At 38.3% G+C, this 15,273-nt stretch overlaps 1 protein-coding gene across 1 annotated transcript; it reads right to left on the minus strand.

Annotated features, from left to right (window-relative positions):
* Positions 1-395: 395 nt before the first annotated feature.
* Positions 396-12,166, minus strand: mRpL11 (mitochondrial ribosomal protein L11). Its single transcript, XM_089238034.1, has 4 exons — positions 11,941-12,166; positions 8,552-8,647; positions 2,580-2,673; positions 396-2,450 (listed from the first exon to the last, which is right to left on the minus strand). The coding sequence occupies exons 1-4, from the start codon at positions 12,076-12,078 to the stop codon at positions 2,170-2,172; spliced, it is 609 nt and encodes a 202-aa protein (XP_089094160.1). The 5' UTR covers positions 12,079-12,166; the 3' UTR covers positions 396-2,169.
* Positions 12,167-15,273: the final 3,107 nt, after the last annotated feature.

Raw genomic sequence — 15,273 nt, forward strand, 5'->3', positions numbered from 1 at the left:
GACCAGAGGCAAATTTATGATGGGCTATACAAATTTTGGCCGCCCTCCTCCATCCCATGGGCGTACCCAGTAAGGGGTGGGGGGGGGGCAGAAAAAGAGAAATTAAAGTGTAGTAATTAGCACACACAGCACAGACATATCGATTTAGTATTAGTGAGTTGCCCCCCCTCTAGTTCAGATCCTGGGTAGGCCCTTGCACCATCCTACTAATTTTCTTAGCAACTCCCTCCTCTGAACTTGCCACACTAGGCTATAGCCCTCTAAGCCCTTCTATAAATGGGCCACTGCCACTTCGTGTAAATATCAGTCTGTTGACATAGAAATTACTTAGAAAACATTTTCAGTAACTGTTACCAAAATAAATGCATGCATAATAACCTAAATAGAAACAATACTTTTTTTAAAGAATGTAAATAACATTTATTTCTCTATGGCTGAGTACAAGCTAAGTAAACTCTGTTTAGTTATTGTCCTACAGCTGCTGTACAACCAGCTACTCAATGTATAAGGTAATAAAATATTTCAACTGGAAAAAACAATATTCGAGTGAAAAACGAGAAAACAAACCATTTTTTCAATATATAAGCTCTTGATTTTGAGACATTTTTTACATTTACTTTTCAAGTACATTTCAATCATGTCGCGTGTCATTACCATAATTGAGAATGGAGTTTCCAAACTATTGCATTCATGATAGAATCATACATCAGAGCTTGATAAATCTAGGCACCAACCAAATATTTAGGAGCCAAGACTACTTAACTGCACACCAACTCCGGTCATATCCCCCATGTGGCAATTTCCAACCAGTGGAGTTGGGTGGGAAATGAAGGTGCCATCATCTATCGGGGTCACCACAGGAACTCGGTAAAGAACTTGTTTACTATGTTCTCCTCTGGATTCGAACCCGTGGACCTAGACAGTAACCTTCAAGGTGGAAGACGAGCATCTTATCACTGCACCACTTGGGTGCTATTTAGGAGCCAAGCATAAGTGCAAGTTAATAATCGCACGTAAAAAATATTTCTGGGTTCTGATACCAATTTTTCATCACCACCAGATGCAATCTGACGCTTGGGATTTGTCTAACCCTGTCATATATACAGTACTGTTGAAGCAGCAACCAAGAGAAAATTTCCATATTACATGCCACCGCAAAACTGTGAAAATTGAAAAAATACCAAAAAAAAAAAATTGGTGATTTAACACTTGTTGTTTAGCCATGTTTGTGATTTAACACTCAATATTTAGAGACACTGAAAAAAAAAAATTATTTGCTCAGAAAATGAATCATCAGATCAAAATTTGATGCAATGGCGATTGACAATAATCAATAATGACGTTGGTTATTTCAGCTGATCACTGTGGTGACTTTTTTAAAACAGAAAGCAACTTGAATCCATGCTTTAAAGTCAGAAATCCAGATAAAATCATCTTCAGATGATCACCACCGCTATCTTTCACAGTGGGAAGATCAATAAGGATGTGGGGAAGGGGAGAGGCATAATTTTCAGGAATAAAATTGAATATGGAAACTTGCCGAAAATTGATTCATAAAAAAAAATCTGACATTTCAGGACTTTTTTTTAATTTTGTGACTTTCCCATGATGGCAGATACCCTGAATACTTAAGTGGGGGCTGACATCAAGAGAGTGGTAGGACAAATAATAATTAATAAATAATAATAATTATGAAACAAGATACTCAACAGCATGTTTGCAATACAGCCTGAGATGCACACATTATTGCGGAAAAGAAAAAAATGTGAAATTATTGCTGCTTTTAATCTAAGTTTCAGCTGTGGATATCATTGAACATCTCACAGCGACAGAGAAATACAAGTTTGTTGCTGTTTGGATTGTTTTGAATTAACTGTATTAACCTGCATATCTTTAAAAAACAGTGATTAAATTTATTTCTCATCAGATCACTAAAATTTGGTGAATAGTATTGAGAAAGTACTTCATATGATATCATTTATTTACTTGAATCTAACACAAACTCATACAAATTGATTAGATTTTCGAGGGAGCGGGAAATGTGCCCACTAAATTTGATTAAATATGATACATTTTCTCGCTTTCTCCGATTCAAATAGGGTTGAAAACCCTTAAACAAAACATGTGAGCATACACACACACATAACACAACATGTTAAACATACATTTTCATGCGGGCTTGGCCTGGCGAAGGATTCTAGCCTTCCGCTTCTCTTCAATTTCTGCTTCCTGTGCCTCAATAACCATTTTCCGCTGTTCAAAGAAATCTCTGTATTCTTCTTCAGTCAGTTTCGGAACAACTACCACTCCGACTGTCCTCGCACAATCAATGATATTTTGGCAGACTTCTTGCAAAGGCACACAATCAAACGCTGGATCTTGGCTTTTAATCTTTGCGATTTCATACACATGCTTCAAAGACATTTTTCCTGCTACATCATCTGGAGAGCCTTTAATTCAAAAATTAACAGTTGCAGTTTATTTTCAACGGAATAAACACGTCACAACATTTTTCTTAAAACACAGAGACATCGATTATAAAATTGAAGAAAGAAAACATTGCATCGATGCCATCTCACCTGGTTTCATTGCACCCTTTTCACAACCAGCAGCTTGTTTGACGAAATAACTCACGGGCGGCTTTGTCATAATAATGTTGTAAGTACGATCCGGCTGAAATGTCACAAAATTATTAAAAATTCAACCTTACAAAGAAACAACTTCAAAATCATTTCGAACACAACACGATATTGCAAATTTTTCACTAATCCATCGTCAAACTAATGTGGAATTGCAGGACAATGTTCCCTATATACAGGGTTAAATTCATCTGATCTGCCGAAGGAAAGGGGGTGATAGATGAGCTGAAGTCTAACATAAAATACCATAGCAACCCTGTCCTATGTCGCTGTTTTCAAGTTATGGTGGATAAGATTAGGGAAGGAAAATATGCATCAAATCTGAAATATCAAAAATTTGTGAAGTTTTTGAAAAGACCTACACACAAACTAAGCTCATATTTGAAAAGAGTGGAAAAATCCTATAAGATGCCACCATTTTCCTACAGGCGCTGAAAAATTGAAAAAGTTCGAAATTAAATTTTGGCCAAAATCTGTAAGCAACCGCCGATCCCCAAACACACCTTCTAGCTACAGTCAAGTCAAATTTACCAGAAACTTGTCCATCGCACCAGTTTTCGAATGGGCCTATAATAAACCATATCTGTGTTCTAGTTCAGGAGAAATTTAGCGTTTTGTTTGCAATACATCACTAAAATCAGGAACATTCGGAATTGATAATTTCAGATTTCTGAGACAATTTTACTTTGCATGCCAATCTTTCAAAGCTTGCAGCTCACCATATTCTGATAGAATTTGTGTCACCTTATAGGATCTTTTTTTGGCAAAATTAAATTTTTGCTAAAATCTGTAACTGCCAATTTTGAATGTCCACTTTGATGAACACTGATTTCACTGATGCATTAAATACAAATGGCTAAATTTCTCCTGAACTAGATCATTAATATGGTTTATTGCAGGCTCTTTCAAAAGCTTGTGGAATGGACAATTTTTTGGAAAATTTGACTGATTGTAGCTAGAAAGATGTCTGCAGAATTGGCGAATAGAGATCTTGGAGAAAATTCAATTTTGCACTTTATCAACCTTTCAGAGCTTGTAGCTCGCCATTAAATACAGATATTATGAAAAAAAAAAGTGTAACTTCACAGGGTTTTCTGTTCTTTGCAAATATGTCCCTAGTTTGCGTGTAGATCTTTCAGGAACTTCACAAATTTAGGCTTTTTTCCAGGTTTGATGCATTTTCCTTCTATCCACCATAACTTCGAAATGATTGAGAGGTAGGACAGAGTTGTTATGGTGTTTTATGTTCCACTTGGGCTCATCTATCACCCACTTTCGTTTGGCAGATTAGGTGAAATTCACATCTTGTATATCTCTCCAGAAAATTTAATACATCCGCGATACATAACAATTTGAGCATCAAACTGTGAGTCACCACTGTATTTCACATTATGCAAAGTTGCCAACTACTATGGACTGTCTGTAGTTTCTACGGACGGCCGCAATGAACTACGGAGCTACGTGGGGGACACTCTCAATATTATAGAAATCGGTTTTTAAAAAAAATCAAGTTTCTTGTGGTGTTTTACTTTTTTTATTATCAATTTTATAAAATTGCATTAATCTTTACGGCAACAATGAATTCGTATGCGCTTGTGAGAGAGTTTGAGAAAAGACAAACTCAGAGTCAATCTGTTTTGTCTGTGCGCAGAAGGCAATCTCTAAAGGAGTGTCTAAACCCACTGCTCTATTCAATGTCAAAACATGCAAAAACATGTTTTCCGTCAAATCTGCCCCCATGCTGTGGGCTAAAAACAGGTTTTTCAATGGTTCAGCGCGATGGGTCCGGACCTGGCTTCATTTACATAGTGCATGGTCAAGCTCGCGAAACTTGTGTCTGAAAAAATGTTTCATCGTAGGTGCCTTAGGAGCTCTGATACGAAGAAAACGGGGATGGGGGGAACCTAGGGGTTGCTAGATGTCCGTATATATGGCCCAAAAAAGCATATACAGGGTTGGGATTGCATTGAATATTCATGAATTATTAAGGGATTCTGTGACCTCAGAATGTTGCTTTGGGGGAGGGCATGTGGCCTGAGCACTGTAGGTTACAGTGCCACTGAGGTGCCATATTTAATAAACTTTGAATAAAAATTTAAAAAAATTAAATTTTTGAGTGAATAATTTTTATTGTACTATGATTATGTTGCCCTTGGGGGGTACCCCCCTCCCACCCATGGCAAAGCTGAACATTCATCACTACTGACGAACTTTAAGCCAATGTTGGCATGTCTGTATTATGCCCATTTTTCATGAAATTGGCTTTAAGTATCGTATCTTAATGTAGTCTAGCACAGTGTTTCTTAACCTTTTTTTGCCCGTGGCCCCCTTTGAACCATATTTTTGTTCTCGTGGCTCCCCTGTCTTACCCAGAGTTTTCAACTCTCATCTAGAAGCAAGACACTTTATACGTATTGAAATGATTTTTTTCAATGAATTTATACTGAACAAAAATTTTGCAAAGAAAATTGGCCTCCAGACCACTAGCCTAGAATTTATTGATCTCCCCGCTAGTCCGAGTTCTATCAGGACCGTCTCAACATCATGGGGCCTCCACCTTAGGCAAAGTGATGCTATGGTAGTCCCATACTTTAGCTGGAAATAAACAGCCTACATATTTCCTACTTATTTTCAAAATTTATTGACATTAATAATTAACATAATAATAATTAATAATTGTAATAATAATAATAATAATAAATAATAATTTACATAATTAACTATACAAAATATCATAAAGTGGGGTCACTTATGGGCATTAGGCCCCTGGGCATGGCCCCTCACAAGAGTGGGACTCACAGAGCTACAGCCCGGGGTCTAATATGGTTTTCATCATTTTTTCATACAATAAATTTCATATAGAGAAGGGGGTCTAAAAAATTTAGCCGGGGACTTGAGAAAAACCCCATCCTAGGGAACTTGTTGCAAAATGTAGGTGGTGAGGCCTGGGTGGGTCCATGCCCGGAAGAAGGCCCTGGTTTTATGGGTGGTTTTGTTGGATTCTCTCTCTCACTGTAAGTGTTAGTCACTAATATAAAATCTTTATTTCTTCACACCTTAATTTTTCTTCTCAGTTCTCCACACCACCTGCCATGGCCCCTTTTTCCATTTTCTTCCGGGCCCCCCCCCCCTTGAAGTATCCCAGTACCACAAGAGGGCCATATGGCCCCCCAGTTGAGAACCACTGGTCTAGCACATGTTTTTTTTTTTCACTACATGGCAAAAAAAGTATTCTGTGTCTATTACTCCATTTCAAGGATGCTCAACTTTTATAAAAGTGCGGGGCCACTTCATTGGTTTGAAAATGTGTCTTCAGGCAGGGTACGCAAATTTAAATCATGGCATTTAAATTTCATTTTTCCTTTATTTAATTTCACTGATATTAAAGTAAATATAACCTAGTAAGGCATGTTATTGAAATGCAGTAAAGTTTGTGATTAAAAGAAATATATAAAAGATTTGGTAAATATAAACCTGAAACTAATCCCTCGATACAGCGAAGAAAGATAGCTGTTCTATTATTTCTAGATTTTGTGCATCTAAACTTATATAAAAGTGCACTAAGCATTTGAAATGCATCACAATGAGGCACTAGGGTTCCCCCGATGAAGAAAAATAGAAATTAGTTCTTGTATGAAGCCTTGAATTGTATGCACTAATTTGCTCATTTAAAATAGCTGATTACCATTTTAAAGGATACTGTTACAGCAAAAACGAAAACTTTCTGATCCCCCAGATAAGTTCACATAGGAACAATGTAAAAATCTGGAATTTTTTTATAACGAAATTTCATTATTACGAAGTAATTTCTCCAGTCTCTTGGAGTTTGTTATAACTGGATTCGACTGTAATAATAGATGTTGCACCCATAAATACTGTGGGACTTGACATTTTAATGCAAAAAGTAAAAATGTCCAGAGTTTGCTTGTTTTTTTTTTACCCAAAACTCGTTAAATCTGTGAAAGAATAAAAACATATACATTATTAAGCAACATGTTATGCAAGTCGGAAACACACCTTAATAAATGCATGCACCAATCAAGCAAGAAAAAATCTTGTCATTAAAATGTTTTGCATTTAGTTGATGCTGAATGACCCTTTGATTGTATATACGTTAAGTGAATTGAGAAATCTGCGCAATATTTGAAAACTGGGTCGCCACAAGGCATTTACTTTTAACGGCAGTGGTAAACTCTCATGAATAAAAGCACACCGCAGCAAAAATGTTAATTCAAGCTCAATGACCTTTCATGTTGATAATATACACATAAGCACACAGATTTTTGGGGTTCATATTTCTCGCTTACCGTTTTTTTATTGTGCATTTGTTAAATTCATTAATGCTAAATTAAATTTGACAGATTAGGTGAAAAAATATGCGTTTGTGATGATTAACGAGATTTGTTTCAATTAATAAGCAGTAAGTTAATTTAAATTTAGAAGAATCCGATTTTTTCTAAATAAGGAAAAAAAACCCATGATTTCTTTTCATACCCTGGTCGTGGGGCATTTAAAGGATCTGGAACAGCACTGCGGGTGATTCAGAAATGTGTGTGAGCTGCTTGAGTGTTCTGTAACTGTGCTGCAGGTCACATTCAAGTGTTCGATAAATATGCCACAGGCCACTTGAGTGATCCAGAACTGTCTCGCAGGCAACTCAAGTGATGTAAATGTGCTGCAGGCAGCTTGATTGATCTAGAACTGCGCTGTGGGTCTTTCAAGTAATCAGTAAATGTGCCGTGAATCTTTTAATTGATCTGTAAATGTACTACGGGTCCTCAAACCCCAGTCAGCTGTCCAATTAATTTCTCCTTTTTTAAAAGTTTAAAGAATGAATTAAAATGAATTTTTCAGATTAACATTTTTTATGAATACATTTAAACTGACTTCATGTTCTTAACATGAAGTCAGTCTTCTCTCATTTTTAAAATCCTCAACAAAAAAAAATTATGATAATTGAAATAATTAGATAAAAAATCGGCACGACAGCATATCCATCATAACCACCTGACAAACATAAACCATAACGTTATAACCACCTTGACACCCACCCTGCTAATGTGCTGCGGGTCCTTAAGTGATCTGAAACTGCCACAGGTCACAAGTGAGCATGTATCCTCTAATTACTTATTACTTCAATAAGCACTTCAATAAAGTTGAAAATTACTTTATCGAAAGAAAAAAAAATTTATAGAATGAGAAGCAGCAAAAAAAAAAAAAAAGTTGCCATGGTGATTAAAGAATTCAGTATTAGTGCCTAAAATTTTCTACACGTGATTCATAACTTGGGGGAAAGAAATACGCTCAGCAATTAAAATATCTGGTTAGCACTAAGATTTTTTTTCTCGATTTATCAAGCCTTAATATGCAGTACTAGTGTTCTTCAACCTTTTTTGCAACTGCAAACAGGTGAAAGTAGTTGAACATTTTTCCAGAAATCTGGGAAATAATTTGTGCACTGGCAAAAACAGTAAATAAAGGAAAAAATAAATAGAAGTAATTTGTGCACTGGCAGAAAATTATAGGAAAAAAAATTAATTTGCAGACCAGCAAAAGAAAAAACCTGTAAATAAGAGAAAAATAAATGGAAGCCATTTGTGCACTGGCAAAATATAAGGTTGCCATGGTGATTAAAAAAATCGGAATTGGCACCTAAAATGTTCTTTGTGTAGTTACTGAATTACAGTTGCAGTTACTAATTAGGCAGAGAGCAGCACAAAATGTTTGGAATTTATAGCAGCATCTATGCCAACATGAAAGAGGGTCACTATGTGCAGCAAAAGGAGCATTATTTTGGACCTTTATCTTCGGGTAAAGATTTTTTTCGCGCCTACATTTTTTTTAGATTTGTCTGCCGCTCATTTTAATAGTCATTATGCAGTGCATAATATGCGCATTTGAAACATACTTACTTTTATGTAGATGTGACATGGGATAGGAATGCCTTCTTTGATGTCTTTTGTACGCTCGTTAAAATCCTTGCAGAACTGTGCAACATTGATATTTTTCTGGAAAGAAAAAAAAAATGTTTCATACACCATGCAGTTATCACATTTCTTTTATCATCAAAAAATGACACAACCAAAAGAAAAAAGAATATCGTTTAACCAAATATAGGACGTAATTGCCCATAATCAGGGTGAACGTCAACTGGTGAGATTTCTAAAATCACCAATGGAGAATCAGTGACACAAATTGTTAATATCGCTCTAAGATTTCTTTAAAAAACTACTCTAATTTATCTTCATTAGAGTTGTTTCAGCCCCCTCTCAAATTCTTTTAAATATGGAGAATGCTGCCCTGTTCGACTTTGAGGACCAAAAACTAACAAATCGGCTGAAGAACAAAAACTAACCATGCATCAACTCATCCTCTTCAGACACCTCAGTGCCAATAACAATGCTGAGTCCATATCTCCGATCTTAACGTATATAACAGTTTGGTATATAACAATGTATGTATATTATACATTGGGAATTCACCACTCCAGACTATTTGAGATAGATTCAAGTTTACATGTGTGAGGAAGTCCAGGGACTGTTTCTCATTCAAGAGACTTGAATGAGTATTCAAGTGATGTGTCAATTCAAATGTCAAGTAATTAACTTGACATTCTGTCAAGTTCAGACGCTGAGCAAATATGGATTTTTGCCCCCCCCCCCCGTGTAGTCTTCTTTAAGGCAGAGGTGTATGCAAGAAAAGTGAACTGTGTCTAAAATATACAAAAAAAGCCCCTCCCATAGCTGCCAACTTTTGAAAATGAAAATTCGGGAGATTTTCGCGCAAACCCGTATTTTATGCTAAAACCATTCCCTAATAAATACAATAGGGATTTTCCAAACATAAAAGTTAAAGCGTAGGGAATAAAATCCCTACTGAAGTCAAATTAAAAGGTTTATTAAAGATAGGGATTTTACACACATGGAAGTTAAACCCTTGGGAATAAAATTCCTACGCAAAAAAGAAGTGAAATTGGAGGCCAAAACTTCAATGATGTAAAAATAAATATTGTGTTCAATCAGAAACGCCGTGAACAAACATTCTGCGCGAATGACCCCAAAATCATCGGAAGATGAAGGAAAACACCGTCAATTTTTGAAGAACACTGACTTTTTGTAACGCTTGCTTGAGGGGTTTTTTTTTCATTTCACGACTGATGATAGCAGTCTTTCCATGACCGATGTTTATGTCCGTAACACAACTTGTACAAAAAGGAAAAGTCAGCCCTCTTCTGGAACGTTTGATGAAAGGAAATTCATCGGAATAAGTATCTTTAAAATTGATTAAATATGTTTTTGCTTATCATTATTCATGCTTTGTTATATCGCACGTACGTAACTTCAACAAAAGAAATTTTGACCACATGTGCATCACCATAATCTTCATTATCCAGGACTATTGGCTGCTAAGCCATTTCCCTGCACGATAAGACAAACAACTTTCTTGTTACCATCAGAGGGTTTGTAAAACTTCCTTAAAAAGGGAATTTCCCCATTTACGACGTGTGACGTCATTTCGAAAGGGGAAAAAAAAGAGGCTTCATGCCCCACAAGAAATTCCTTAGGGATTGTTTTCATAAGCGGGGATTTTTTTAATGAAGTAGGGAATTTTAAGGGACAATTAGGGATTTTTGTGATTTTCGTAAAAATTCGGGAGATTTAAGAACTTTCCGGGAGGTCGAGCGATGAAGCTAAAATTCGGGAGATTCCCGAAAAATTCGGGAGACTTGGCAGCTATGCCCTCCTAACACATCATCTTAGATTTAAGCTTGCCTCCACTCCATTTGCTGCCGAAAATGTCTGCCACGGCTTCATTTGCAGCTAGAGATAGCCTACCTGTCTCCCCTTTGTTTGAAGTTGAAGATGCCTGCCGCCACTCCATTTGCAGCAGCTGATGATGCCTGTCTTTGCTGTATTCACAGCAGAAGATACTTTCCTATGCTTCATTCGCAGCTGGAGATACCTGTCTTCACTTTGGTTGAAGCTGAAGATGTCTTTCTCCGTTTCATTCGGTCGCTAAAGATGTCTTCCTCTGATTCATTTGTAGTTGAAGATGTTTGCATTGACTCCATTCAAAGCTGAAGCTGCTGCCTGAGCTTCCTTTGAGCTGAAGATATTTTCCTCTGCTGCATTTGTAACCAAAGTTGTTTGTCCGGGATTTCCTTGAAGCTGAAGACTCCTGTCTGTTCACGCACAGATACAGAGCGGGGCTACAGAAGTGGCACCCCCTTCCAAGAGCCAGATAATATGGGAAAATTCATCTGTCCCCTACAGACTGACCTAACGAACACACACAATAAGTCGCTTCCCCTCCCTCCTACCACATCACATTGTATCGGCACCTTGAGTTTTCCAGTTTCAAATTCGGCAATTATAGGATTTTAGCGATTTCACTGACTCTTCTTCATGGTACAGGTGCTGTCTAATCCAGATCACCAAGGGCGCTATAAGTCACCAACGCCCTCACTTGTTTTGCTGGGTTGTCGTTGTTCTAGATTGTTCCTCGGTAGCTTCCATTACCCATCCATTGTAGATGGCGCTTAAAGCACGGGCGATTCAAACGGATAACAGCGTTTTTTCCCTTTGTGCAGTATCGTCGTTGTCTTGGATTATTCCAGATTACCTTTCGCTAATTGTTTTTAGCGTGTCTTTTCAAACGTTTGAACAGCCATTTAGTTTTTTCTTGTTCCGAGCGTTAGGATTACACGAACCGGATTACATTTCCGTTGACCGGTAAGGCTGTATCCTTTTTATTTATTTTTCTTAGTAATATTAGTTATTTTATTTAATTTCCGTAATTTATTTAAAAGAATCTGGATACCTGGAAAAAGTCAGTGTTTTAAATTTTTTATACCTAGAATATGCTTATTTATACAACATGCAGGACCGTTGTTTATTTAAATATACTATTATATTTTATGTTTCATGATATTTTTCATATTTGAATGGGTTTTTATTATTGTGTTCCATGCTGGTGATTTTTTTTTTCGGCGTCCGTAGTGTCTAAAGGCCTTGGCGACTTTTGATCGGGTCGTCGGACATGTTTGGCGCCGAAAAAAAAGTCACCAGAAATCGCCAATCTCTGGATTTTAGAGCATCTGTTCCCGTTTTTCATATTTGAATGGGTTTTTATTATTGTTTTCTATGCAGTCTAACGGCCTTGGCAACTTTTGGTCGGGTCGTCGGACATGTTTGACGCCGAAAAAAAAAAAGTCGCCAGAAATCGCCAATCTCTGGATTATACAGGGAACAGGTGCTGTTAATAAAGCGGAATAAATATTAGACGCCAAACACGGACTCACTTGGCCCAGCGCTGGTCCCAGAGGAGGTCCCGGCATCGCTTTCCCAGCTGGTATATAAGTACGGAGATACGGAGGATGGACAATATTCTTGGCGACGGCTTTCTTGAAGCTTTTGAGAGCTCGACTGGCTTTAGACATCTCTAGTCTCAAATATAAAAAAAATCGAGTCTTTTCAATCCCCTCACCACATGAAAAAATGTAAACAATGATAAGGATAAGGATGCCTTTGTAACGGCTAGCACCGCAACACCGGTGCCTCTTCTAATCGTAGTTAATTTTTTTTGCTATGCCACTGCATTAGCAGTGCTTTCGTGTCATTCACGATTTTTTCCTTGTCAGATGGTCTTCTTATGTTTAGACCGAGTCTAAAAGCAACACGTCATCTACATCTGAAGGCTCTTGTAGGTACATTTGGCAGCGTGACAATTCAGGACAGTGTAATAGGATGTGTTCTATGGTTTCCTCGTTCATCCTGCAGAGAGGGCATGTAGCGACCATGTTCACAGTGAACTTAGCAAGACGGTGATTTGTCTCCAGTGAGCGAGTCCGAGCTTTGAAGAAGAGTGTTGATGGAAGAGATCCATCATACGCGCTCTCCCAGGAATAGGCTAACTTCCTGCAATAGTAGTTCAATGATGATTTCTTTAGTACTTCTTGCCTCCACAATTCGTGGGCCGTCTTGCGAATCGATGTTTTAATTGCTTGACCTGGTCGCTGGATGTTTTGTAGCACTAGCGTGTTAAGATACTTTTTACCGAGGAAGTTGGTCCTACGCCACCAGGATGTACTTTGGAGGCAATAGAAAGAGTAGATGAAGAGTTTTTTCACCACTCTACGATCATCCAGTGACCAAAGTCGGGCGACGTATGATAGTTTTGATCTTGCTTCCCTTACTTCAAAGGTGGAGATACCAACTTCACCTTGAATTGCACACGTTGCTGCGAGTGAGGTCGCTCCGAGGGCGAATCTACAAACCGAGGTCTGAGCAGCTTCCAGAGCCCTTCTGGTTGTTTGGTCCAAGACCAGAACTGCATCTGCACAAGAAAGAGATGGTACCGCCACGGCCTTCCATAGAAGTCTTGCAACCTCATATCTGTTGTAGGAGTAGAGTGCTCTACTTTTGATGAGCCCCTGGAATTTTAAGGCTTTTGTGGTCAGATCCCGGTTGTGGGTCTTCCATATTCCCGGGCCAGCACTGATCTTGACTCCAAGATATTTGTATTCATTGCAGGGATCTACAGTGATGTCGCCAAGGTGGAAGGTTGTTTCATTGGATCTGGGAGCGAGATCTTCAGTACTGACCAGATGCATAATTTTACATTTACCTGCGGAAAACTGCAACCCCTGTGTTTCGGCAAATGTATATGTTACGTCCAGCATCCGCTGCATCTCCTCAGCATTGTCGGCAATAAGCACAATATCATCGGCAAAAAGCAGAGCTGGCATCCTCATAGGTCTCGGGTCATTATTGGTGAAATCGTCGAATTTGAAACCACAACCTGATCTTAGTAGAAGCTTTTCCAGGTCAGACATTATAAGGATGAAAAGCAGAGGTGACAACACGCATCCCTGGCGGACTCCTTTTTGACAAGTTATCTCGTCGGTCACAATATCATTCCATCGTACTTTTATTTTATCGTTAGTGTATATGTTTGCAATGAGTAATACCATCTCATGAGGAACTTGGCATGCTAAAAGTTTTCTGTAAATATTAATTCGTTGAATGTTGTCATAGGCACCTTTGATGTCTAAAAAAGCCAGGAAAAGGTCGTTCTTTGCTTTCCTTGAAATTTCAATAGCTGTCATCAAGCAAAAGAGGTGATCTTCCAATCTTCCGCCTTGCCTGTAGCCAGCCTGAAGGTCTCCAAGAGCTCCCAAGTCTTCCAAGTGGGTCTCAAGACGATGTTTAATTATTTGCATGAAGACTTTGTAGATTGTGCATGTAATGGCTATCGGACGATAGTTTTTCAAGTCCGTGGTGGAAGTTTTATTTCTTTTGTGTATCAAACTCACTGTTGCTGTTTTCCATGTAGATGGAACGGTTCTTGTAGAAAGAAATCTGTTAAATTCTTTTCGCAAAGATTCCTTCTGTTCTTCATTCAAAGCTTTCCACAGCTCGGCAGGGATCTCATCTGGGCCTACAGACTTTCCATCCTTGAGTGATGAGAGTGCTTTTTGAAATTCTGCTTTCGTGATGGTTTTGAGCAGCTCCATATTGGCCCGCAATGGGCAGTAACGAATCGTGGGAAGGTCCTCTATATGATGTTGCTGGTCTAATTGGAATTTGCTTCGGAAGAAATCTTCGATATGTTTAGCTACGTCTTCTTTTTCGGTAATAACAGCTCCGTTCTCCAAAACAAGTCTACACTCCGCGTCTTTCCTGTCTCGCGTCTTAAGATGGGACCAAAACTTTTTTCCAGCTTCACGACCTCCTTTTTTGATTTTGTCCATCAATTCTTGATTGAACGCCTTGATTTTGTGTTGGACCAGTATTTTGCATTCACATTTGTATCGAAGATATTGTCGCCATAGTGCGGTTATGTGGTTTGAAGCCATCCCCATCTTTACTGCTTGTCTATGACGTCTTGACGCGTTCCTTCTTTTCTCTACTGCCTCCAAAACATCCCTGTCGAACCATTTCCTGTTATTTTTATGATTTACCCTCGCTAAAGTGAGATTTGCAGTAATAGTAATATCTTCACAAAGTCTTGTGTAATTTTGCGGTTGCCTGATGGAAAGCTCGTTGGCAAAATTTTCTTTTCGGCATTGGTCTGTGAAATCATAGCGGGGTTGTTGACATCGTTTTTTGGCTGAACTTTTGGGTCTCCTTATATTTAACGAGAGGTCTACATACACCAAGTTGTGGTCACTTCCATTTTCATGTTTACGGTGTTCATCAATTTTCAGCAGACGTACCCTGGGGAGAAGATCATCAGTAGACAGGAAGTAGTCCACACAGGTCGCCTGGCAGTTCCTTTGCCATGTTTTCCTACCATGAGTTTTAGGATGAAGATTGAGTATGTTGAGCGCATTTCTTTCCGTGAATTCCAAAAGGGGGGGAGTTCTTTCATTAGGCTCATCTCCTAAGACTAGTAAATGGGCATTGAAGTCCCCTCCGATTAGACACGGCGTGGTCTCACAGCTGGCTTTACGTGACACGTCCCCAAGCTTACTCAAGACTTGTCTATTCCACTCAAGATTCATCTTTTCGTTCTTGAACGATATCGGATGCAGAGCACTTTACACCCTCAAAATTTTTCTTTCTAAAGAGCACAATCTCTGAAAAATAAATGCATCCTTCGAATTTCGAAACATAATTTGAATAAAATTGAA

The sequence above is a fragment of the Pholcus phalangioides genome, unplaced genomic scaffold, assembly GCF_987345545.1.
Source record: "Pholcus phalangioides strain wild (caught in Gottingen) unplaced genomic scaffold, Ppha-v1.0 ptg000010l_1, whole genome shotgun sequence".
Taxonomy (NCBI): Eukaryota; Metazoa; Arthropoda; class Arachnida; order Araneae; family Pholcidae; genus Pholcus; species Pholcus phalangioides.